Below are 27774 nucleotides of genomic sequence, written 5' to 3' on the forward strand. Positions count from 1 at the left end.
GTGGCTGAGCTAACCTCATGCCATGCTGCAGTGATATTCTCAGGCATGGCATATGTTATTGCCCTTCAAAAGCTGCCGCACTGTTGTCTCATCATCATTGTCACAGGCCCTTACCAACTGCTGCATAGTGCAGTGATCACCCCTTGGTCCATCGGCTGCAACAAGGACGTGGTGTGGGAACACCACCTCAGTATTGTTGGCCCATTCCTTCATCGTGGGAGGGTGGCTGGGCGCATTGTCCACCACCACAAGAAATCTGTTTGCCAAATTCTTCCGCAAGGCACACCTCTTCAGCACATGAGGAAGGTATGAGTGGAAATATGATGAACAGATATCTGAAGTCAGCCAGGCCTTCTTGTTCGACTTCCAGATAACCCAAAGGTTCTCTTTAACATACCCCACCAGAGCCCTGGGGTTCTTGGAGTGGTAGACAAGGAGTGGCTTCGACCTCAGGTCACCCTCGGAGTTGCCCCCTAGCAGGAATATCAGCCGGTCCTTCGAGGGTTTGAATCCTGGCATAGACTTCTCCTCCTTTGCAAGATATGTCTTGGAGGACATTCTCTTCCAAAAGAGCCCAGTCTCATAATTCAAGACCTGCTTCGCACTGTAGCCATTCTTCTCGATGATGCATTTCAGTTCGACAGGAAACGCTGCCGCCGCCATCATATCTGCACTTGCCACCTCACTGTACATTTTCACGTGGTGGGGGTTAGCTCACCTCTTGAACCAGTCAAACCACCCATGCCTCGCCTTAAATGTCTCACTTTCATCAAGATCACACCTGACCCTTATTTCATCCCATAGCAAGACAGCCTTAGTACATATAACTGCCTGGTTCACGGGTGCCTTGTGCTGGTTCTGATCCCCCACCCACATGCACAGCATCCACTCCAGCTCCTCCATCGCAGGCTCTCGCCGGCGGGTGATACGGGAGACGGATAAGGTTGCAACCTCCCCAGCAGCAGCCTTAATGGCCTCCTTCTTCTTGATGATGGTGGAGACAGTCAACTGGGCCAGGTGGAGAGCTGATGCGATAGCACACACACCTTCGCCTTTGTCATGGTGCTTAAGAATTTCCAATTTCACCTCTAATAAGACAGTCTTATACTCATGCTTCGCGGGAACATCAACAGTACCACCACTAACAAGCTGCTTACCACAACGACTAGGCCTCTATAATCACCACCATTAGCCCCACCATGTGCAGCACTCTTACCAGACATTATGACACTTATTTGGGCCAAAAATCACACAATATCACACTCCACACATGATTAGTATCACTGCTCTACTCACGGCACTACTCGAACACAGTTACGATGCACTACAATAGCAGCTTGCGTAACACTGGTGGTGCAACTCGATGTGTGGTGGGCGAGTGCAAGGGAGATCCTCACTCTTGAGATGGCCAGTGCGAGAAGAGCAATATGGGTGGGCGCGGGGTGATCAATGGGTGTGGGGCCTGCGTGAGCGTTATCCGCCAGTTGTTCTCTGCATTCTTTCAGTACCCAATTAGAAATTCCATCAGGTCCTGGGGCATTCCTTACATCTTGAGTTTCCAGTAATTTATACACTTCCTGCACTTCCACTTTCATATCTTTCATCACTACATTTCTAGTCACTCCCTCCCCCTCCACAAAATCCCTTTCTTTAGTGAAAACTGATTGGAAACATTTGTTATTTCAGCTTGCATTGCCGCATCTTTATCGACCTCTCCTACTTTCAGTTTGGTGATTCCTTCCTTTTGTTTCAATTTGCAATTAACAAATCTTTAAAACAATTTGGGTTCTTCCTTACATTTGTCAATTATACCTTTTTCAAAGTTTCTTTCTTCCTTTCTATGTATTTTTGTATATTCATTTCTAGTTCTTCTATATTCTTCCTTTGTTTTATAATTACCTCTCTTTCTCCAGTTGTTCCATGCAATGTCATACACCTTCTGTTAAACCAATTTTTTTTCCTGATTTCTTTCCCACTTACTCTCGGCACATATTTTTCCACTCCCAAATTATAGAGGTCTAGAAAGATATCCCACTTCCTCTGTATCTCTCTCTTGTGTCTCCAAATTTTCTCTAATCCACATTTTCGAAAAATTTCCTCAATCCTGTAAAGTTTGCTTTCCCAAAGTTGTATCTTCCCTGCTCATCTCTAGGCACCACATTACCTTTTATCATCTGGAACTTCATGACCACATTATCACTTTTTCCTATAGGACAAATATTTAAAAGATTGAATTATGTCCGGATATAAAGGAACGTTGTGGTGTTGATGTGGATGTGATAGGGAGCGTTATGAGGAACACACAGAGGTGGTTTGGCCATGTGGAGAGGATGGAGGGTGAAAGACTGACGAAGAGAGTGTATGTGAGTGAGGTGGAAGGGGGAAGAGGGAGGGGGAGGCCGAGGATGAGATGGAGGGATGGGGTGGAGAGGTATATGAGAGAGGGGGGTGTGAGTTGGGAGCAGGGCAGTGAAATGGCAGGGGACAGGGCGACTTGGAGGCGATTTGTTTGTGGCCACCCCAAACGGGATTGAGGCGTTTGGCAATAGATAGATAGATAGATAGAATTACGTCAGGTTCTTGGGTTAGCAGTAAATCTAGACTTGCTGGTGTGTCATCACCTCAGAATCTTGTCTCTTCTTTGACCTACTGGGTCATTAAATTACAGTAAGACCTCACTATAACGGACTAATTCGGGCCCAAACCATTCCAAAAAATGCGAAATTCTGATAAAAGCGACATCTGGACTTCCCCCTGCTAATCCGGACTTTTTCCGATATATCAGACATTAGTCCGGATTGCATGAACAGTTTTTAAACTGTTTTGACTACCATTGAGGTACTGTAATGTGTTGCAACTTCACTACATTAATCAAATGGTATAATATATATAATAATACTGTACTGTACACTGATGAACATGTGTTTTATTTACCTTATTGTGGTGAACATAGCTGAAGAAGGTCAGGCACTCCGGACTGCTTCTGGCTTTATCAGACTTTTTCCGATATATAGGAATTTAGTCCGGTAGCTCCTCGAGTACGATAAAAGCGAATTCCGGTCTATTGAAGTCCGTTATAACGAGGTTTTACTGTATTCATTGCTATATTTAACAGTATAATGCCCCACGAATCTTCACTCTCTCCTGTGTCCCATTCCTCCCATTTCACCTCTTTACAATTAAAATCACCCATCAGAATTATGTTGCTGCTTTCCTCAATCACTTCCTGTAGATAACAAACCATGTCTGACAACATCTGGTATTCAATGTCATTCCATGCCCTTGTCTTAGGGGGAACATATACTACTGCGATGTCTCTCTTGCCATTTTCTCCAGTTTCTAATTTCATATCTATCACTTCAGCCCTACCCTCATCCAGTTCCACAGTATCCACATTTATGTTGTTCTTCACTGCTACCATCACTCCTCCTCCCATTTCTTCTTTTCTGTCTCTTCTCCATAGTTTGTATTTACCATCTCCCATATGGACACCAACGTCCTCTTTTAACTTGGTCTCTAAACAGCACAAAATATCTGGCTCATGTACCCTCAACAAATCACTGATTTCTAACCTTGCCAATATTAAACCATCAACATTAGTATATGCCACTTTCGAACTATTTTCACTGTTTTTTATTCTCTCGCTTCTCCCTCTCTCCATCAGTATCAATTCCTCAATTTCTGATCCATAACTCTCCAACAGAACTCTGTCTTCTCTTCCTCTGTTCTCTGCTCATTTTTTGCCTTTGCTTCCTTTACTAGCTCCTTTATTTTAGCTCTTTCTTCCTCGTTTGCATCTCTCTTTTATTGAAACATTCTTGAACCCCTCTTTGTTTGTTAATTTCTATGATCTGTTGATGATTTCATTTACCATTACCTGAGACTTAAACTTTAAGTGGCCTCGCCCCTCCTTCCTCCTACTTTCCTAACCTAAACATTTCTCCAGTCTCTTCTTGAGCTTCATTGTTACCCTCCACAACTACTGATACAATCTAACCTTACTCAGTTCTTCTCTTTCCCTTTCTGATCTTACTGTCATACGTTTTTCTTTTACTCCTGATATTATCATGCATTTTTTCTTGTCTGCTACATCCATGACTAAAGATTCTCTACTTCTTAGTACCCTAACCACTTCCTTATCCACCTTTTTCTTGCTTTGTTGTTCTATAATCTCTTTCAAATTTATATTTCTTTCCTCTTGAATTTTCTTCCACCCCTTGTGTTGCTCCCTGATTTCCCTAATGTGTTCATCTTGCATCCTTGATTTTGATTAATGCTCATCTAGTTTACTTTTCATCCTGTCCCTTTCTTCTTCCAACCTCTTATTTTACCTCTTGAGCTGTTTTATTTTATTTGAGGCAGATTCATTACTCACTTTTAATTCTGTAACTTCTCTTTCTTGTTCAGCACTGCGTGTGCATAAGTTTTCCAACTTACTCTGCATTACTATGATTTCTTTCTCCTGTTCTAAGGTCCATTCCTGCAAATCTCTAATTATTGACCACACATTTTTTAACCCCTGGACATTCCTTTCTGCCATTTTCTCCACTTCTGCTACTCTTGTTTGGTTCAGTTTAGTACTTCCTTTACCCTTATCTTCATCAGAGAGGCCTGGAATTCACCACCACCAGATGTAAACAATGAACTATCCCATCTGCCATGATGCAACCATACTGAAACTTTGTACTTTGGGCAATTGTGTGTTTGTGTGTGTGTGTGTGTGTGCATCAATACAAGATCGTGCAAGCACAGTGAAAGAAAAGTTCTGGGTAAATGTGGAGGCATGCATGGAAAAGTTCAAATGGAATGGGAGAGTGTTTTTGATTGAATATATGAAAAGAAAAGTAGTGAAAGGAATGTGAAAGTGTTTTTGATTGAAGATATGAAAAGAAAAGTAGTGAATGTAAAGGTGGATGGAGTAATTGGTGGGTGGGGTGTGCCTGCAGAAGTGGGTGAAAATGGCAGTGCTCTAGTGGACATTTGTGCAGGGAGTGGGGTGGTGATAGCCAATACCTTCTTTAGGGACAAAATGATCCACAGGTATATGTGGTGAGTGATGAGGTAGGTGGTGAATTGAATGAACTAAATGCAATGACTGATTATGTGTGTGGAAAAAAGAATGAGAAGGTGTGTAATGGATGCAAGAGCATACAGAGGTTGGGAGAGTGGACTTTCTGACCACCACTTGGTGGTGGTGGAGTCAAGGTACGAGTGCAATGGATGATCAGAAGAAGGGAAGGACAAGTAGTAGTAGTCCATACAACGAGGGTAGAAAGATTGCAAGAGGATGGAAAAAGGGCAGAATAAAAAAGAGAAGTGGAGGAACGACTTGGTAAATATGATATGGAGCACATGGGGGAGGTGGAAGGTGTGTGCACGATATTCAGAGAAGATATCTGTGCAGCATGTGAGGTGGTGTGTGGAATGAGGAGAGGACAAAATGGGGTGCGGGGAACAGCATGGTGGATTGACATGGTGAGACAAGCTGTGGCACAAAAGAAAGCATATAGTGAGTGGATGGGATCCAGAGGCAAGGAGGAAGTTGAGACGGAAGGGTGTTATACGTAGAGAGGAAGAAAGAGGTGAAAAGATTAGTATGAGAGAGTAAAATGAGAATGGATGAGGAATTTGGAAGAAATTGGAGCACAGAGTGGCGAGAATATAAGAATGTGCTCTGGAAGGAAGTAAAGAGAGTCAGACATGGTGATAAAGATGTTAGTAAGGGAGTGAGAGATAAAAACTGGCAGACTGATAGTGGAGAAGGGAGAAAAAGTTAGCAGATGGAGATAACATTTTAAGGGACTGTTAAACATAGAAAATGAAAGTAATGCGAGTATAAGTGGCTGGGGAATGGCTGGGAGATGGAGGGAGGTGAGAAGGGTGGAAGAGATCAGTCAGATGGAAGTAGTGGAAGCAATGAGGAAAATCAAAATGGGGAAAGCCCCAAGAATTGATGGAGTGTGTGATGAAATGATGAAGCACGGGGGAAACATAGTAGTAGAATGGATATGGAAGAAGTGCAGATTGGCCTGGGAGGATGGTAAAGTCCTGGAGGATTGGAGGTCAAGTACATTTATTGCCATGTACAAAGGAAAATGGGAAAAAGAAATGTGTGGTAATCTAGAGGCATTTGTCTTCTTAGGTTAAAAGGAAAAATATATAGCAGGATACTTATTGACAGGGAAATAACAGAGGAATTAGTTGGAGAAGAACAGGGAGGTTTTAGGAGGGGAAGAGGTTGTGTAAATCAGATATTCATCCTTAGGTCTTTAGTGGAAAAATTTCTAGAAAAGGGAAAGAAGTTGTATGTGGCCTTCATGGATTTGGAGTAAGCATACATCAACATGGATAGATATGGAATGTGGAAGATACTGAGAACATAGGGAGTAAATGGGAAGCTGTAGAATGGCCTGAAGAGTATGTAAGAGGGTGCTAAGGCTGCAGTGTGTGTGGATGGTGACTGAGTGAATTTTTCTATCTGAATGTTGGACTGAAATAGAGACGTGTCATGTCTACATGGTTGTTCAATCTGTATATGGATGGGGTTATATAAGAGTCACAAAGTAAGGTATTGGATGTTGGAGCGGCCCGAATGAGAGACGGCAGTGTGTAAGAAACGGAATCTAAGGCTGAATGCAGGGAAGTGTAAAGTTATGGTCTTCGAGAGAAATGAAGTCACCAAATGTACAGTAATGCTGGATGATGAGGAAATGGAAAATGTGAGTGCATTTAAATACTTGGGTAGTGCGTTGAGTAAGGATGGATATTTGGAGGATGAAGTGCTTGAAAGGGTACAACAGGGAAGAAAGGTTGCTGGTTCTTTGAAAGCAGTGATAAGAAGTAGGGAAGTGAGCACAGAAGTAAAAAAGTTGCTACATGACAGTACTGTGATATCAACTCTAACGTATGGAAGCAAAGCTTGGGCCCTGTTGGAAGGACACAAGTCAAGAGTGAGAGCAGTGGAAATGAGTTATTTGAGAGATGCATGTGGAGCTGCATGGACAGACAGACTGACAAATGAGGAAGTAAAAGAGCATTGTGGTGTGGATGTGGATGTGACAGAAAACATTAGGAGAAATACACTAAGGTGGTTTGGCCATGTGGAGAGGACGGAGAGCAAGAGACAAATGAAGGGAGTGTATGTGACAGAGATGGATGGGGGGAGAGGGAGGGGGGAGGCAGAGGATGAGATGGAGGGATGGACTGGAGAGGTATATGAGAGGGGGGTGTGAGCTGCAGGGAGGGCAGTGAAATGGCAGGAGACAGGGTGACATGGAGGCAATTTGTTTGTGGGCACCCCTTACAGGATTAAGGTGTCTGGCAATAGACAGATAAATAGTAAAATTTAAAATTGACTGTGTGTGTGTGTGTGTGTGTGTGTGTGTGTGTGTGTGTGTGTGTGTGCAAAGCAGTGCACCCAACACAGGAGGCCTGAGGTGGCGGCTGTTAACGTTTTTGTTTTACGCATTAATTTCTTGCTGCAACATGTTGATAGTTATATTCTTTTAACATATCCTAATGTTCTTTGTTTGTATTATTAATGGGACCAAGAGTGTTAAGCATGAAATCAGCTTGAGATGTAACTGCTAGTTAAGATGACAGGTGGGGTGGGGGGTTGGGTAGGGGTATGGGAGATGGTTGGGAGCTTAGGTAGTGGTGGGTGGAGCTCGTTTCGCCCGCCCCTCTCCTCTTCCCTGGGTATTCTGAGGTAGGAAGGGGGGACCCCTGGGCAGATATTAGTGAGCATGAGTGTACCAGTACTGTACCTTACCTGTACTGTAACTAATACTGAATAATGTATTTTATGAAGTCCCAAGTCTGGCAATATTTCATTTGTTTGACCTCCCAGAAAATTTCTAAGAGTAACATTCGATTATCCAGAAAATTCCATATCCAGAATGGAAGAATCCCCATGCATTCCGGTTAATCGAGCTTTTACTGTATTTGCTTTGCGATCTTTTTCTTTGATCGGTCAGTGTAAATATACTTTTTAAAATAGGATGCTGGTTGTGGTGTTATTTTGAAGCTGAACAGTTGTACTTTATTGTGGTATGTTAAAAAAAGGGAAAACAAAGAAAATAAAAAATCAAAATGACAAGTTGAAATTAGGCAAAAACAAAAAATTTTATATCTTGCCAAAAAAAAAAAAAGATATATCTGGTTTAAACCATGCAAAACTGCAATAAATTATCTTTATAATGATATATAGTTTATGGCAATTTATGCATGTTACTGTGCAGTAAAGCAAAAGAAAAAGATGCAAAATTTTGTATGATTCTCAGCTGCACATTCGCTTAGCGATCCTTTTCTTTGATCAGTCTGGGTAAATATAGCTTTCATTATAGAATGCAGGTTTTGGTGCCATTTTAAAACCAAATAGCTGGACTTTATCACAGTATGTTCAAAAATAGAAAGCAAAGAATATAAAAGGTCAAAATGACGAGTTCAAGTTAGACAAAAACAGAAAATTTTACACTTAGCTGTACAAAAATATTTACCATGAATAAAGTACTGGTAATATAGAGGCAAAGCCATGAGTCAGACCAGCTGTGCTGTACCGCCACACATAGAGCAACCATTGCGTGACGTCACACTCGAGTCTCTGTTATGACGCGTAAATGCAATTTATGGTGAATATTTTACAAAAGTATCTCAAAATGACAGATAAACTTGTCATCAGAATCTCTCAGGCTAGATTTGAAAAGATGCAAAAATACGTCATCAGAATCTCAAAGGGTTAAACAATTAGGTACAGTTAAATGAGGTTAGATTAGGTTTAGCTAAACACTTAGGACAGTCCATCATTACGCTGACGAATCAAACAAGGGTTGGCGGTAATAGATTTAACAAGAAACGTTTATTTGAGGGTAATGCATTACGTTATCAGTGGTTCATAGGCTATGCAATCACTGGTAAATGTCCTTTTCAGGAAGGCGTCAACAATTAGCGAATTTCAAGTATTAGCCAGTAAGTTTGGAACAACCCTAGTTAATTGGGGGGGGGGGGTTACTGTATATACAGTAATCCCTGTCCTATCTGGACGCCCACCTTCCGGACACCCCATTTACTGGACATTGTGGACCAGAACCTTCAGATCCCAAAAATGGCCAAAAAAAGAACCCCCACAAAAAAACAATTTTTTTTCCCTCCCGTAATTTGAAATTGCCAACGGCCATACCACGTTGAGTACACCGCTTCCCGTCCGATCAGCGAAGTTAAGCAACGTTGGGTCTGGTTAGTACCTGGATGGGTGACCGCCTGGGAACACCAGATGCTGTTGGCATCCCTATGTGTTAAGTGGGGTTGGTGGAGGATTAGTGCCCCTCCCTGTAAAACAGTTAACTCTAAGCCCTTGGCCACCCCATTTGGGATACATGGCGTCTGGCAATGAATGAATGAATGAAAATTTGAAATTGCCGCGCAGCACCAAACAGCTGTTTATACCATGACCCCTTCACCCCTTCCTTCCTTCCCCCACCCCCCCTCCCCTGTCAGGGTTGCCATTTGGTATTTTTCATTACCAAATGTAGGCCAATTTGGTAATGAAAAATTCTGTTTGGTAATGAATCAGAATAATGCATTACCAAATGGATTTTTCACATGTATGAGGATACACAGGATGGAGATGGTGGATTGTCTGCTCTCTCTGATTACTTTGCTAGCCTACATACCGTGAAAATAATCAACATGCTGTTAATTATAAGGAGAGTGATTACATGTATTTCCACTTGTATATACAATTAGTGAAGAATAAATGCTAGCTTTACGAATTTGGTAATAAGTTAAATTTGGTAATGAAAATTGAGGAGTTTGGTAATGTGGCTGTTGTGATCTGGCAACTCGTTTCCCTGTCACCAACACTCCAACAGTTACTGCTTAACTTCGATCGCGAGTGGATGCTTATCGCAGTGGATGCCACATGTGCTCTTTTTTGTGAATAAACAGTGAATAAACTGCAATACTTTGCCAGCAGACCACACGAGAATTTACAGTGTTGTGCAGTGTTAAGAAATTAGAATTGAGAATGCAAAGGATTAACTGTGGAGTGCAAAACTGGTGGTTGAAACTGGCATGGTGCAATTAACAATGTGCAGTGTTAAATAATTATAACTCACAGTGCAAAGAATTACTGTAAGTATGGCACAACACTGGATTACTGTACGTGCTTCAAGAGCATTTTCACCACTGCCAAAGCCTTAAGAAGACGGCCACAGACGTGCTGTAAGTACCCTGACTGAGGTACAGTCACTTCTAATTCCTCATTCTTTGGTTCCTTTTCATTTATTTCATGTTTTATGTCCATTATTGGTGTGAATAGGGTCTTAAATAGGTTTACATAGGTGCTATGCATGTCCGGTAGGGAGTTATTTAGGTGGCTTTCAAAGTTAGGCCAGGTTAGGGTCCTTAAGTACCAGTCCAGCAGGCAGGTGCCCATTTTCCGGATGGGACCACTGTCCGGACATGCCTTTGGCTCTATTACATCGGATACAGGAGGGATTACTGTATTTTAGTTTTACTATCATTTTATATATCCCATTCATTTTACAGACAATTACCAAACTTCATAAAGTTACCTACTATTAGTCAGAAAAGAGTAAATAAAGATATATAATTATAGTGGATGAGTAGAGATAATTTTTAATTCCCTGAAACAAAATATAATCCTAAACTTAAAATCCTCTACTGGTACCCACAATAAAGTGAAACTGATGCAGTGGTACTGAAAGGGATACATAGGGCTTGCATTTGTGTTTGCATTCACAGAATCACATGTTTTAAGAAGTTTGCAGATTTGCGGCTGCAGAAGGTAATGGTTTGAGTTTGTGGACCTGCGTTTGCAGAAGTGAATTTGCATTTGCCATGCCCAGCTCTGGGCGTTGGTACATCCATTCCCTGGCCTCTTCTTGACAACTAAGGATGGAGTTCAAAATGGTAAAAGGAAACAAGGAAAGAAATCGTAAGAAAGAGGGATAGCTATCAGCAGTATGCTCAAAGAAATGAGCCAGGCACTCTTTCACATTCCACCCAAAATCTCTCAGATCCTAGTTCTGCCTCACAGGCCTAACCAACCGCACATCGTTATTTGGTATTTCTCTATGCAGATGCATTTCACATTACCTGCCAAACAAAATCATATACAGCAAGCCCTCATTATATGCCACTTTAATATTTTTTGCTGTTCAGTTGACAGTACATTCATATACAGTAAATTGTCCATCAAACCTTGACTGCTACCTTTCAAGTTGATTTGTCACTGCCCCCCAATTTATATTACTGCAGTATGGACAAAGCTGTGATATTTCAAAACACCTGATCAACATATAAAGAGTACTTACTGCACTGCAAATAACTAACCTTGCCACGGCCACACTTAGCCCCGTCAGGTGCAAGGCCAGGGTCGACCACATCCAGGCCCATGTCAACAAGTGCCACACGGCACGGGATGACACCCTTCTTGCTCTTCAGGAAGCTGTGTGACACCTTACTCACACTCTCCATCCCAAACTCCAGTCGCTCATTAAGGTGTTGACAATGCAGCATCCCACACTTTACATCACTGAGGAAGGGAATGGTGATGTATCTGATGTGTAAAATATAGACAGCAGGCAATGGTATGTGATATCAGTAAAGCAAAAAAAAATACTAATGAAAAACTAAACAATAAACATTTTAATTATGTTGATAATAAAAATCAATGGTTTGATATAAACACATAATATAAACTGGAAGATGCACGAAGAAAAAATTAAACAATAAATATTTTAACTATACTGAAAATAATAATCAATTGTTGATTTACACAAATAATATAAACTGGGAGATAAACTTTGCAGGAACACAGTACTGTACCAGTATATATAGTAGTACTGTACATGGATTCCCTGGTTATTGCGCACAATTCGTATTGTGCCTAACATGTGATGAAATTGTGAGATAAGGAAAGCACACAACCCATGGGATTTATCCTAACTGGTACCGCCATCCCATTTGTAAACCCAAATTTTCCCTTTTACAACAAGTTAGACCAACTAAATACATACACATTTTTATGGTAAGTATCAGAAACATAAATAAGCATGGTTAGATTAATAGGAAATGATGAAAATGGCACAAATAAGGAAGAAACATGTACCATACAGACCTCAGATGGGCTTGAGGTAAGGGGTTCTGAGCCTAGGGGATGGAGAGTTTGTTGTCTCTGCCACCTGTGATTAACTCCTTGAGTAGGGCCTATATCTTCGAATCCCTCAAAGCCATCAGATACCACAGATGTTGCACCAAAATTGTTGACACAAACCAGCTCACGTGTGATTTTTTTTTTTCTTTTTTTTTGTTTTTTAAAGCTGAAAAATGAGTGATAATGGCAGGAGTGCGGATTTTCATTCAGCAGTGATAAAAAAAGCTGCTATAACTAAGTGTGTGATAACCTAGGGATTACTGTATACAATGCATTACAGGAGGAGGAGTTGTTGATCAACCCCAGTCTGTCTGACCGACTACAGAATGAGTAACATACATGTGACAAAAAAGTCTGTCTGATACTACATTTTATTGACATCTGTCTGTAAATGTGCAGAACTTCTCATGCCAGGACTCAGTCTCCAATCGACAGCTGCAAAAAATAATTGAAATACTGTGTGTTCTCTTCTAACAACTATATGCAGTTGAACCTTTTATTATTCAACACAAGAGTAGAGTACTTCAATAAATATCACTGTATACAGTACATCTAATGAGTATAATTATGATACACTAGAGAATATAGCAATGAGTGTCTGGTCAGCACTGTTTATCTTATTTTAACAACAGAATATCATATTTTCCAATGGCCTTTCATGATTCCAGTCAGAGATTACTACCATTTGCCTGCTATGTAGATTTGCAATGTTTTGTATATGATCTGATTTCTAATAAGCAGAAAATTAACTTGTTCATGAAATAGGTCTTATATACAGTCCAAAACCCAACTTTTTTTTCTCTTGGAGAGTAAAGGAGACATTAAAAAAGACTGCACTGCTCTTGGCCAGTTCTACCAACTGTGGGTGATGACAGAGTTGCTCAAGCACCTTTGGATACAAAAAGGGCAAGTGACTAAAAGACATAACAGTGACCAAAAGTTATCAGGGTATGGCAAAAATAGTGAGTGGGAAATTGGTCCCTGGCCCAGGGGAAAACACATACCGGGTAGTAGTTTTTGTTACTCATTTACCTACTCCAGTCGTTCTGGCTGAATAGCCCCATCAACCACAAGTAAGCAACTGCCTTAGAATCCCATCCCCTCGTGGTTGACAGCACCTTACCACAGTGAGGTGTGAAGAAAAGTGTGGAGGTTTGTTTCCTGGGTGGATGCCACATCTGAGCATTTATTGTGAAATGACGATTCGGAAAGAAATGTACAGGAGAACCATCATGACTCCTTTGTTCACACATCAGTTGTGTACAAGTATACGGTCATGGCCTACTCATTTCCGTCTCACCTGATCGCCATCATTCCATCCCTCACTTGCCACTCGCTGTTTTGCAGATAATATAATAAATACATAGGAATTACAAGCACAATAATTTTGTACAACAAAACAAATCTTCATTTCTATCAACTAGATTTTAATGTATAAATTAATCTTAAAATGCATTTGCACTGGCAGAAAAGATAAAATCTTGTTGACAGGAATGGAAGTTTGTTTTGTTGGACAAAATTGCTGTGCATGCAATTCCTACATATTACAGTAGTACCCCAATTTATGATACCCATAGATGCAATACCCCGGCTTAGTGATGTGGGTGCAATTACCACCACACCCCGTTACCCGATGGCAGAGCCCTGGTTTAACGACGGGCTCTCCAACATCGCTTCCACAGGCAACAGGCCAAAATTTTGAATCGCGTACATTCCTGCGGCCAGCTGATTCCGCTTGCCTCCCAGGATGCACAGAAAAGCTCGCGCAGGCCCCACAGCCATTGATCACCCCGCGCTCACCCATGTTGTTCTTCTCACATTGGCCATCTCAGAGTGAGGAACTCACTTATGCTCGCCCACCACGGATCGTGTTGCACCACCAATGTTACACAAGCAGCTATCGTAGTGCATCGTAACTGTGTGCAAGCAGTGCCGTGAGTACAGCAGTGATACTAATCATGTGTGGAGTGCAATACTGAGTGATTTTTGGCCTAAATAAGTGTGATAAAGTCTTGTAACGGTGATGCACGTGGTGAGGTTAGTGATGGTGCTAGTGGAGGCCCTAGTGGGGGTGGTAAGAGGCCTGCTACTGTTGGTGCTGGTGATGTTCCCACAAAGCATGTGTGCAAGACTGTGTCACTAGAGGTAAAACTAGAAATTCCTAAGCGTCACGACAAAGGTAAGGGTACATGTGCAGCTGTTTCAGCTCTCCACCATCATCAAGAAGAAGGATGCCATTCAGGCTGCTGGTGGGGAAGTTGCAACTTTATCCACCTCCCATATCATCCACCAGTGAGAACCTGCAATGAAGGAGCTGAAGCGGATGCTGTGCACGTGGGTGGAGGATCAGAACCAGCGGAAGGCACCCATGAGCCAGGCAATTATTTGAACTAAGGCTCTCTCACTGAGATGAAATCAAGGTGAGGTGGGATCTTGATGAAAGCAAGACCTTCAAGGCGAGCCATGGGTAGTTTGACTGGTTCAAGAGATGAGCTAACTTCCACCACGTGAAGATGTATGCTGAGGCGGCAAGAGTAGATACGATGGTGGTGGCAGTGTTTCCAGACGAACTGAAACACATCATCAAGGAGAGTGGCTACAGTGCGAAGCAGGTCTTGAATATTGACAAGACTGGGCTCTTTTGGGAGAGAATGTCCTCTAAGACATCTTGCGACGGAGGAAAAAAATCACAAAAGCCACCACATGCACTGCCATGACAACTGTCTGAGAGGAGCTGTTCACTACACTGTCATCGGGCAGGAACTGAGAATAACTAAAGGGGGTCTTTGGCAGATGCTGGGTGAACTACCCTGCCAGACTGGGCAGTGCCACCAAGCTGTTCCCGTCCGCCAGGCACAAAAATATTCGCGCGGCCATAATTTCCACCTGGACACATGCATTTTGTCTGGATAAATTGGAAAAATATACAAATAATGGTTTCAAACAGCCTGATAACAGCATCCAGGTAATGGATTGTCCGGGCAATGGAAGTCCGGATAATTGACGGATTTCTGTACTTGACCATTTTCATGAATACTCTGGGTGTGATGTTGATACCGAATGACAGAATACGAAATTGAGTCTGGCTCCCAACACAGAATGCCAGTAACTTGCAGAAGTGTTTGGCAATGGAGATATGCCAATAACCATTTTGAGGACACAATGGGGTCATCTAGCACCCGATACAGATGCCATCATACTGCCTTGGTTGCCACCATATGGAATGGTCTTGGCTTGATGAAAGCATTGAGGGTTCTGAGGTCTAAGATGATTATTAGAAGATTGGAATCCCATTTTGGTACTGGAAACAACTGAGAAAGAAATATAGGAAAAGGCACCTTTTCCACTATGCTCCTCCAAATTTTGTCATCTAAAATGTGTTGATGGCTGGTATAACCTTACCTTGGATAGATGGACAACAAAGAGGAGGACAGGATTCCATTTCCATGTAGACCCATGTATGGCCACCACTCAATCCCAAGCCCTCCAGCCAAGCTTGACATTTGGTGTGAATCGAAAGAACTGGGGCCACGGTGTCACAATTCCTTCCTGAAGCTACTAAGATTTGATATGGATGGTGAGGATGGTTGGTGGCATTAAGCCTGAAGATGTTCTGCTCTTTGGAATTATTTTTGAAGCTGCTTGGATGTTGCCTGTTTTGTCTGTGATGTCTAGGTGTTGATAACTAATTGTGGAGGGCTCTGGTAGAAGATGTATGCAGTTTCCTTGGTATGGTCCTTGGGGTGCAAGATAGATTGTTAAAACTAAGCTGGCAATACTAGTGAATGCTGAATGACCAGCACAAGTCATTAACTGAAGGCATACTCTCATTTCTTTATCAACTGCCTTAAGGGCACTGGGCAAGAGGTAGACTGCACATCCCCTAAGGACATGTGAGAGACCCAAAAGGCTGTGGGCTTAAAGCCAGCCCCAGGCAATAATCATTATCAAGACAGAAGGAGCCATGAGAGTCTTGGCTTTGACTGTTTTTGTGTAATCTGCATCAAACAGTCTCTTATCTCCTGTAGGACACAGTAGTGGAAAGGCAGGGAGAGCTTTCAGTTTTAGAGCAGCTAAGAACTTCAGCACTTTGGAGAGGAGTGAGTCTGATTCTAAGTCCTTCAACTGGACCCGAAAGACTGTTGTAGATGTTGGAGCTTCAAATGATTGGGAAGGGAAGCCTATGGTTTCACTGTAAGTTCATCCCATAAAGTCTCTAAGCTCTGATGCCATATATCCCCGAGTACATCTGTGGGATCAGGGACCTGTAATTCAATGATCCTGGATTTAAGGAAACGAGTGCTGTTCTGTGGGGCTATGAATGGAGTGCAATGATGAACTCCTAACTGCAGCAGTTTATCTGTTGTGTCAATTGTGGTTTTCCAATCAGCTGATGCCTAAGCATTCTTTGGAAGTTCCCTTTCTGTCGCCAGTTTGCATCTGTAAATAAGGTTGTCCACTGTCAGGGATTTAATAGAAATGTTTGAAATACGCTCCCAGATGCTATTTTTTAGTCCATCAACTAACAAACCTGAAAAAGACTGGCCACCTGCCAGTTTGGTGAAAGAGTTTGCCATCCTTGAAGGAAAATGAGGGTCTGGTACGTGCGCATCAGCAATCTCCTGTGAATCCTCGCATTCAGATGACTGAGAACTATATTTAAGTTGAGCTTCTTTAATTTCTTCTCAGGTAAAACCTAAAAAAATCTTTGTCTGAATCCCCAATCGTAACAGTTGGTAACTGGTGAAAATCCTCGTGTTGCAGTGTGTGCCATATTGTCTGGGTTGGTAGGCCTATGCTGCATCTCATCTGGATACTCATATTTGGTGGGAGAAGTGGATGATTGAGGAGTGCGCTCTGATACTATGATACTTGATGAGGCACATCATGACTTGCTGCAACATTTACCAACTATCTCTGTGGGTAAAAAACTGTTGGTGACATCAGCAAATCTAGAAAGAAAGGAATACAGGGATTTAATGAAATGCATTAATATTTTGACCTAGGTCTGATGCATTAATAAACTGGTTTGCCTTATGAGGGTCAACACCTGATGGTAAGTCAGCCACAACCTTAGAATAAATGACATAAGACTTCTGAATTACACTGATGTCATGGTTATTGTGCATTTGGTTATAGCAGTTTTCATCATCATTGCAAGATGAAAATCAGCACTCTGACCATTATCATGAATTTTTCAGCTAAAAAATTCATTGTTATTGTGCATGTGAGCTGGATTCTGCCAACACTGATGGTGCTGTGCACTGTGCAGGCATACCCAGATATCCAACAGGTATGTATAACTATGAGTAGTCTGATATTGAGTTTGTCGGATTTCTAAGCAATTTTCCCCATAAGTTTTTAAAGAAACAATGAAGATACATTCCAGTCCTTGCCCAAAACTCAAAAACTATGTAAGCTACCAAAAAAGAACATAAAACTACTGATGTGTTACAAGAAGTACAGTAAACCCTCAATATACCAAAATCCTCTATTAATTAATTTTGGTTTTAATGACCACCTGAAGCTGGCCAAACACTATGTTCATTTAACAAATTTTGTTTGATAACTGAGTAGACAAGCAGGAAACTCCAACCAGAATGGCGTCCCTACACACACACACACACAAAGACACACAGACACACAGACACACACACACACACACACACACCTGCACTCTTGTTCATCCTGCAGAACATTGCATCAGTCTCTGGGTGACCAGCATTATGAGTGGAGCCATAAACTGAGCATTAACTGAAGAAAAAGAGACTATTAGACCTCGCTGTGTGCTACTGTGTATGACTGTACGGCTGAACGACACTCTATAGTTAACGATCTCACCTGGGAAATTACTGAACAGCATGGTGTTTGGCTTTCATGAACTACTGGCTTCAACGTCAAGGGTCTATTACCAATCAGCCTGTTATATCGAAGGTGTACTGTACAATGTGTATCTAAAGGATTTATTTACTCTAAAAGTACAGTACCATGCCAATGTGTTCATACAGTAACCAGTTTGGGCAGTCATTTCTTGAACTAAGGGTACTGTGCAAACCTGTACACAGCCAGTCCTATGTATAAAGGGATATGGCTTCTCCATTATAAAACCTCACACTGACTGACCACAAATATATTTGTCTCTCTTCTTTCCCCCTCTCTGTTTTTCTTCCATTTCTCTTCTCCCTCTTTTCCTAATCCCTCTCTGTTATTCGTTTTCAAGTCATATCTAAAGGTCATATCCACAGGGTGGCTGGGGTTTACTGCTTATGTAATGCCACTCAGGGATGAGTGAGGCTTGTCACTCTCATCTTAAATGTCAGGACCGACTTGCCTAGCTCCGGGCTTCTACGCTCCTCATGGGGCAACACAGGATTAGATGATGTATGTATGTATGTGTGTACAGTACCCTAGCGTCCAGTACGGTATTTTTGTCAGACAATACTACGATACTGGACTAATCCAAACTGGATAAACAACAGACCTTATGGGAAAAATGAATAATGTCAGAGAAGCCTTGAAAAATCTATCCATAGCCCGACGCCCTAATCCCACAAAGGATGGACCCAGACAAAACGCCTCCAAGTCGCTCTGTCACCCACCATTTGACTACCCTCCCCCCCAACTCATCCCCCCCTCCCTCATATACCTCTCAACTCCCTTCCTCCACCTCACCTACAAACACCCTCTTAGTCAGTCTTTCATTCTCCATTCTCTCCACATGTCCAAACCACCTCAGTGTATTTCTCCTAATCTTCTCAACCTCATCCACATCCACCCCACAACGTTCCTTCACTTCTTCATTCGTCAACTTGTCCCTCCATGTCACTCCACTGCTCTCACTCTTGACTTGTTCCCCTCTTGCAAGGTCCACGCCTCGCTTCCATACGTCAGGGTAGGGATCACAATACTATCATGCAGTGACTTCTTAACTTCCATACTCACCTCCCTATTTCTCATCACTGCTTTCAGTAAACCAACAACCTTCCTTACGTGCTGTACCCTTTCACGCACTTCATCCCCCAAAGTTCCATCCTTACTCATCACACTACCCAAGTACTTGAATGCACTCACATTCTCCATATCCTCACCATCCAACTTCACTGTACATTCTGTGACTTCATTCCTCTCAAACACCATAATTTTACTTTTGTTTACATTAACTTTCAGCTTCCTCTCCCTACACAATGTCCCAAATTCATTCACCAAACCTTGCAACTCCCTCATCTTTACTCAACAATACTGTATCATCAGCAAACAGCAACACCGGAATCTTCCAAATCTCACCCTCATTCATTAGAGCCACCCCCACATCCACTGCCCTACCCTGCACCTCCTTCATGTATATATCAAACAGCCATGGAGACATCACACAACCCTGTTTTAGTCCCACATTGAGATCAAAGAACTCACTCAGCTCACCATCCATTCGCACCATAGCCCTAGCTCCTTTGTACCTACTCTTCACAGCATTCAACAATTTCCCATCCACTCCATATATTCTTAATACCTTCCACATACCTTGCCTATCTATTCTGTCATAAGCTTTCTCCAAGCCCATGAAGGCAGCATACACTTGAAAAAGCCCCCTCAAAATTCAAGTTAACTACATCTTGACACAACTAAGATTTTACCAACCTATAAGGTGAGTGGTGATGGGCTTGGGGGAAGGGGGAGGGGTTTCCAAGGCTGTAGATGGTCCTACTGACCCCCTGAAGGAGGGCCTTCAGGATCCTGAGAAGGCCTCTCTGCCTCACCCTCCCTCATAGTCACACATTGACACATCGTCGTCCTCGTCATCCGGGGGAAGTGCTGCTGTTCCTGCCTGTTGCTGAGGTTCCCCAATGGTTCTCCTCTCATCACCTCACGTCACAAGTCACAAGGAAGGCGTATTGGACTGACGTGGCAGTACTAGGGCAACGTTCTCAGTGTTGGCCATCTTCCCACGCGTTGCTTGGGTAGTACAGTAGTACTGGACACAGCAAGCCAGTACAGTACTAGGGAAAAACTCCTCGGATTTGGCCCACTTTGCGTGGCCAATCCGTACTAGCCCGACAAATCCGTACTACAGTAATAACTCCCCCCCCCCCATCGTACTGGATGCGAATGGTACTGGACAAATGCGTACCGGACGCAAGGGTACTGTAGGTATAAAAGAAAATAATGTAAGAATAATCAGTAAAAGACGAAGTACACAGGGCATATGCATACCTTGTCCTCTTTTCACTTGTCTAGAGAATGCTTACATAAAGCCCACACAGGCAATTTTGTCCTCTGTGGGGCAGTCAGAAGGGATACATACTGCTCTCTCTCTCTCTCCATTTCCTTTAATGCTCCTTTTACTTCTTTCCCCCTCTGTCATTCATTTTTGAGTCACATCCAAAGGTTATAAAACTATGAATGAAAATTCAGTACAAGAGGAAATACACAAGAAATTTGTGTCCCTCAAACACTTCCTCAGAGATGTTTACCTAAGCTCAAGCAGGTGATTCTGGCCTCTATCCGAGTAACAGAAGAATGGTTTATTCTCTCTCTCTCTCTCTCTCCTTTCCTGTTTTTGTAATCCCTCTCTCTTATTCATTTCTGAGTCACTTCCAAAGGTGATACAAGAAAACAGTAAGAGAAAATTCAGGAAAAGGAGAAGTGCATAAGAGTTACTGTAGTTCTCTCTCTCTCCTGTTACTTCTACTCTTCTCTCATATTAATTTTTGAGTCACATCCAAAGGTCATACAAGAAAACAATGAAAGAAAATTTAGCAAAAGAGGAAATAAACAAGAAATTTGTGTCCCTCATCCACTTCCTCAAGAGATGTTTACCGAAACTTAGGCATATGATTTTGGCTTCTATCTGACTGGCATAAGAATGATTTTGCTCCCTCTCTCTCTCTCTCTGTCCCTCTCCACCCCCTAGCCTCAGAGCCTCTTACCTCAAACTCATCTCAGGCTTCTATATGTTAAGTGTTTCTATGTAACTGTGCCCTTTTCATCACTTTCAATTAATTTTGCTGTGCCTGTGTGTCTGACACTTACCATAACTGTATATATGTATTTATTTAGTGGGCATAAATTGATGTGAAGAGGAAAATTTGGGTTCAAGAGTGGGGTGCCCACTCTGCCTGGTAACAAATAGGATAAAGCCAATAGGTTCTGTGCTTTCATTATCGCGCAATTTTGTTATTATGTACTAGGTTCGGTACCAATTATGTACACTAACCAAAGGGGGCACTGTATATAATCAACTAGTAATGTACAATACATCCTCCCCTTGCAAGAATATGGTCAACAAAAACCCTTGCAAAATTAAAATTTGCAAAACTGAAACAATTAAATATATGTATTACAGGCAAATTGGTCGACATCACACCAAGGTAAGCACTTTTTTTCCCACTCTTTCTCTCGACTCTACCTCTTAATTCTATTATGATAAATGAAACAAACATGAACTGATAAACTGTACATTAACATTAATAAGAAAAGTGGACATCAGAGGTAACAAACATGTGCACTGTTCACTGTTCTTTAAAATCATTCTCACTGTTGATTCACCAACACCAAACTCCTGACCAATGGGAGTGTTACCTTTAGGTGCTTTTTTCCTTGCAGTCATTTTCAAGTTGGTCTCTAAACTTATTTTCTTATTCTTCTTACTCACTGGCACCATGATAACACTCGTGCAAAGTTAGACTGCTGGGATTTTGCAAGGAGCACCACAAAATTGCGAGGGTCAGCGACCTTGGTTGGGAACAGGTGTAAACAAACGTGGCAGGGTGGCAGACTACTGAACCAGGAGGCGCAGTACGCCCTGTGAACCATGACGTCACTATTCCGCGCAGAAAAGTAGTGTGCAAAGACGACTCTCCCACCACTTGACCTCGCAAAGTGTGTGATCACTCGCAAAGTTCATAAATGTTCAAAATACATGGCTTTTGGAACTACCTTGCAAATCTGGTGAATCGCAAAGTTAAAATTCGCAAAGTTGAAGGATGTACTCTACAAGTAGCTGCAGCTGAAGTGCAAGAAGGCTGACTCATCAGGTGGCGCAGATGGTCTTGGCAGGAACTGACCACCAAGAGGTCCCATGATGGCCTGATGCAAACCACCTATAGTTGCAGTGTTAGAGTGGGATTCTTCCAGGTTAGGTCACAGAGATTGGCATGACCAATGCATAGACAACCAGAGAGAAAGTAGGATGACCCTAGCAATTAGAGGAAACAATGTACAACTGCCAGAAGGCACAGGAGAGGACAGAATAGGGGGCTACGAGGAAAGGAGTGCATGCAAAAAAGAAAGGACCACAAAAAGAGGAGAAAACAGATAGCAAAATAACTTACTCATACCCAGGAGACTCAGTAACTTACAAAGGGAGAGGAGATGTCTGCCTGGAAACACAGAACAAGGAGCACAGGGAAAAGGTAGGGTACAAAACTAGTTATCCGTCCATAGAGGTCCACATGACTGATGCACTCAGCAAGAAAGGATATTGGCTGGCGAACATGACCAAGTTGTTACATCCCGCCCAGGGGAGTCCCATACTGTACACAGTACAAGCGTTTGGAAGGTTTCAAGAGGAGGTTAAACAAAAGTGCCTTCCAGCCAATGTTTCTCACACTGAAGTTCTTCTGCTAAGCGAATCTAGTCGCCCAAGGCCACACAGTGGGCACTACATTCCGACAAGACTCATACATTTGATATTTGTGAGTTCTTACCTGCTGCTACATTTGTAGTAGGTATCATTGACCCAGTTGTAGCCACAATTTCCATTGTGGCTGCCCTGAGTGTTCATCATGTAGCAGCGGTCATCAGAGCTTTGGCCTGTAGGACCCCAAAGTAGTTTGCACTGTTCTTCATGGGTACGACACATTCCACTATGACAGAAGGCCTGGGGAGAATAACATAGATGGTGGGGATGAAGTTACTGGTTGAGATATAGCATGGCTTAAAATCTGGCCCTATATCATACAGTACAGTCTTGGTATTCTAAAACACTAAGATTTCTCTGGGACTACTCAGAATATGGTATCTGAATATCTCAAAACTCAAAATCACAACAGTTCTGCATATATCCACTTCAGTAACATTCATTCCAGCACTCACTAATCATGTAGTGATCATGACAGCAAAAAGAAAGTCGCTACAGTACAGTGAGCCCTTATGTTTCACATGATTTGGGTTTGTGACTTTACCTTTTGTAGAAGAGCCCAAAATTTCCAAGAACTTAAGTCTCATGATCAAGAATTCCCCTTTCACGTCAATAAATGGAGTGCCGGTGGGCAAGACGATCATCAGCTATTGTCCGCCATGTTGTTTTCACAGTTCCCGCCAGCTGTCAGACTGTGTGTGCAGTGCGCTGGTAGTGATCACATCCAAGGTCACTTTTTTTGCCTTTCCCTTCCTTCAGCTATTGTTCTCGTGTGCTCTACCTGTACTGTATTATGGCTTCCTCTTCATTCACTGGAGGACCAGGTAATAATAGTGATTGTGAAAATACTGAGAAGTTCAAAGAATTGGGGCAAGAAGTGAAAAGAATGTCGTGGGTGTCCAGCCAGTGTGAAGAAGAAAAAGTATTCGGTAGAGCATAAGAGAAAGATTTTTCAGGCTGGTGATCAATTTATTTAATGTTTCTTAATATTTTTATGATATTCATATGATTTTTTATTCTGGTATCCTGTGTAATTTGAATTATATCTCAAAAGTGAGAAAATGAATGACCCTGGGAGGGACTCTCGAACCAATTAGATTTTTTACCATTGAATTAATACTTTTCAGTCAGCGAAATTCAGGTTTCACGCCAACCTCATGGTACCAATTGGATGCGAAACTTAGGGGCTCACTGTACAATCTTATTTGCACAATCTCTCTCTCTCATCATTTCATCTTATCATTCATACAGTCCAACCTGGCATCACAAAATAGGCACCCTGAAGGTATACCTGTCCCTTGAGACACTGGTGACCATCAGCTTTGAATGCATCTGGAGGGCAGTACTCAGAGTCTCCGGTGCAGAACTCTGGCAAGTCACACTCGTGGATGCTTTGTCGGCATTCTATGCCGGCCATTCGAGGCCGACATGTCTTAGAAAATGGGATGGAATTAGGGTTTATACTGCACAAGGTTACAATACAGTGTGAAATGCTAAGGACCAAATTCAGGATATTGGGTTTGAAGCTGGTTCACACCACAGACTGGGGATTATTCCATCCCTGATGATGGCCTAGGGTTTGGCAAAATTCAAGTCACTGGATTATGTCACATAATTCAATACTGAGTAATCTGGGACTTAAACCTCAGACTGAACACATATTCAAACACAGTGATCACAGCAAATCAGTACACATTTTTAGCCTAACTGGGATCTGAATGTGATAGAAAACCAGCCTCTAAAGAAAACAAAAAGTTGCTCCCTGCCCATTTAGTGCATTACATGACAAAAACTAATCCATTACTGGTATATATTGAAATATCACTATAAAACTAGTAAAAAAAAAAACAAAAAAAATCCATGACTGGTCAACAATATTGCAAAACTGGTAAGTAAGTAAGCTATAGAAGTGTATGTAAATCCATTATATTTGCAGTTTATCATTTCTTTTTAACTATGTCAGCCATCACTTTATCTGCCATTTGTGAATTTAATAATCATAGAAGTCTTAATGTGATATTCATTATCAGTTGTTCATTACTAATATGATATAAGAGTATCAAAAGTTGAAGCAAATTGTTAAAGCACTTTGGTCTCACTGCATATCGGAGGAGGGGAGATTTATAAATATCCTGTTTAAATGATATGAACTACTATTATTCATGCTTCTTCTAGACAAATCTGAATTTCTGATAAAGCATTTGTATTACGGTGACTAGAAAAATATATCAAATGATGAAACATTTACTTAACAGCAGGCCACTGTTTGCACAACAACAGTTTTATTACAGCAATGTACAGTGATAAATGTTACTGTTTGTTCAGCTGATAGTCTTGTGATACAGAGGTATGGTAATCCCTCCCCCTCCCATGCCCAGTGTGTGACTGAGGAAGTGCTCAGGCTGCTTGAGGTGGCCAAAGGCGAGCAATTATGCAGTGCTGCCAAACAGAAGTATGGAAAAATGCTAAACTGAATATCAAAATGTGGTAAACTACCAGTATAGGTGAGCAGTTCAAAAGTTTGTGCTATACTGGATTTCAAAATGTGCTAGATATGCAATAATGCTTAAGGTCCAAAAGTCTGCATAACTGACAAAGTTCTATGACAGAGAAGTACAGTATGTTACACTAATAACAGGCTACTGTTTGGCTGCCACAACTTTCTCAATATAGAGAGGACAAGGAAGTTTGATACTTTACTTGTATGACATTATCATGCATTTCACCCAACAAATTCTTCAGCCTGTAGAAATGTTTGGAAAGAATAATTGTATTCATGTTGACATGAATGCTGCGTTACAGTGGGCACAGCTCGAGATAGGAAGCTTCACCTCAAGGAATGAATGGAACTAGAAAGAAAGATTACCTGAAGAAAGAAAAAAACAGCCAAAGCAGAAGAGAAAAGAAGTAGACAGCAAATAATGAAAAAAGGGAAAGGTAACATTATACCACATCATACTGATTTCGTGTGCACTGTGTGTCGGGGAGAGCATGTAAAGACTGATAGGCGTGAAAGGACTGATCGTGCTGGAGAGTCTCTTGAATGTGTGGAGGAGCATTGTTATTTGGAGGACATGTTATGTGCTAGAGGTGGGGCTGGAGCTGGCTACGAAGCCAGGGTAAGGAGTTGTTGGAGGAAGTTCAGGGAGCTGTTGCCTCTCTTAACACTGATACTCCAGGCTAGAAATCATTACCCTTTGTCTTTTAATATACAGCAGTTTTCATGTTGTCTCTAGACTATTTTTATGTGCTGAATCCAAATATGATGAGTGCCAGATGTAAAACTTTGAGCATTTTTGTAAAAATGCAAAAATAAAAAATTACTGACAGGAATCCTATGAAATGCTGAGAATGAATCTAAAAGGTTATTAAAGGTGTAAATTATGTTATATTTTTGTTGACAAAACAATCAGATAATATTACTAGAAATATGGCAATAATGATTTATCCATACATTAAAAAAGCACACAAAGACTTTATATCGTAATGGTATCATATGATGGGTTATGAATGTTCGGTTCTAGAAATCAATTCAAGAAATTAATTGACAAAATATGATGTTTATAATAATATATTCACAAATATTTATTCAGACTCATTGCCATTGTCATCACTGCTGTCCATGTTTAGTTTGAACGGGTTTTGACAGCTTGCTTGGCCCCTGCATTTGCTGAAGTCTAAGCAAAAAAGTGTAATTTTTGTGCATGGACAGTGTGTCTTTTTGCAGCCACTTTTGCAGCCACAGTTGACGAGATCAAACACTTCATCTGGTGCAGCTAACTGTCCAGGCAGAACATACTTTGGTCGCAATTCTTGTTCATTCATTTCCCAGCCGTGCTACAGAGGGTCCAAGTCGGGTGGTGAAACCATGCCTGTTGATTTCCACAAAGCTGTTTGGAAATGAACTCACTCACAATGTAGCTTAAATGCACCTTGAGTAAGTGGAAGGCTGCTCAACTTTGGTGGTACATCTTGTTTACCAGCAAGCTTTCTCTTGAAAATATTAGCATGCATGTGGCCTAGTGATATCTCTGGTTCCTGCCCATATAACATGGCTACAAATTTCAAAAGTGAGCTAGTGACATCATCTGGTGATGCTGCAACATCATCTAGAAGATGCAAACCAGTGAACTTTTCATGTGTTTTGAACACAGTTGCCTTGCCAATACCAGCAAATGAAGCAACTGCATCACATCCAGTTAGGGCATGAGCTCCAAGAATGTCACGGATGACTGCAGCATGCTTACTGACCACTTCATTGACACTGATGACAGTGTGCTTTCCAGAACATGACTCCATGGTTACCTCAACTGTAGTTGGCAAGCTGTTGGTTCATGCATGCAGGTGATGTGCAAGGATAAGAAGCACATCAGTGTCATCAGATACATCTTGTATTGGTGAAAAGCCTGCAGATGCTTCATGAATCATGTGATATGCCATGATGACATCTGCCTCCTCATGTGTTATTGCTGTCTGCTGTGGACTAACCCCAGCTTCTACTGGATGTGGATCAGGGCCAGTCACAATGATGCATTTTCTTTGTGGGACCTGGATGGAGCACAACTTTTTTACAATCATATAGATGACGAGTTCATTGTTTGCACCTACATTCAACATGACGGCCTGTTTTGGTACAGGCGATTCTTCTGTCTGCCTGAACACGGGACTCAATCCTTTCTGTTGTGAGGTTCGACAGCATGACTTTGGACTCAGCTTGTAGTATCTGTCAAACGCCACATGAAGGATTGATGCTGTCTCAGTATATTGCATAATTCTGGACACTGCAGTGCTGATGAACGATGAAAGCTTTGCAGGTAATGCTGGCCAAGGAATTGTCCATAACAAAGCACAGCCATCTAGGATTACCACCGTTGGATGTTGACAGTGTTGTATTCCACATACCACCTGAAGTTTATTCTTGAGTACAGACTTGCTGCTTGTCCTCATTTCACCATTCTCC

The 27774-nt window shown here is 41.8% G+C and overlaps 1 protein-coding gene and 1 non-coding gene across 2 annotated transcripts in view; one reads left to right on the top strand and one right to left on the bottom strand.

Moving 5' to 3' along the window:
- Positions 1-27774, bottom strand: part of LOC145399654 (uncharacterized) — a 555258-nt gene that overhangs the window by 15799 nt on the left and 511685 nt on the right. The window contains exons 12-14 of the mRNA XM_080272195.1: positions 24106-24246; positions 22882-23054; positions 11356-11557 (exon numbers count right to left, since the gene is read on the bottom strand). Of these exons, the coding sequence (XP_080128321.1) occupies positions 11356-11557; positions 22882-23054; positions 24106-24246 (516 nt within the window). The remainder of the gene's footprint in view (positions 1-11355; positions 11558-22881; positions 23055-24105; positions 24247-27774) is intronic.
- On the top strand, positions 9165-9283 carry LOC145399936 (5S ribosomal RNA). The gene has a single exon (XR_013897382.1). It is a non-coding gene; the product is annotated as a 5S ribosomal RNA (ribosomal RNA).

The sequence above is a fragment of the Coenobita brevimanus genome, chromosome 50 (assembly GCF_032717465.1).
Source record: "Coenobita brevimanus isolate Jiangsu-jjx chromosome 50, ASM3271746v2, whole genome shotgun sequence".
Lineage (NCBI taxonomy): Eukaryota > Metazoa > Arthropoda > Malacostraca > Decapoda > Coenobitidae > Coenobita > Coenobita brevimanus.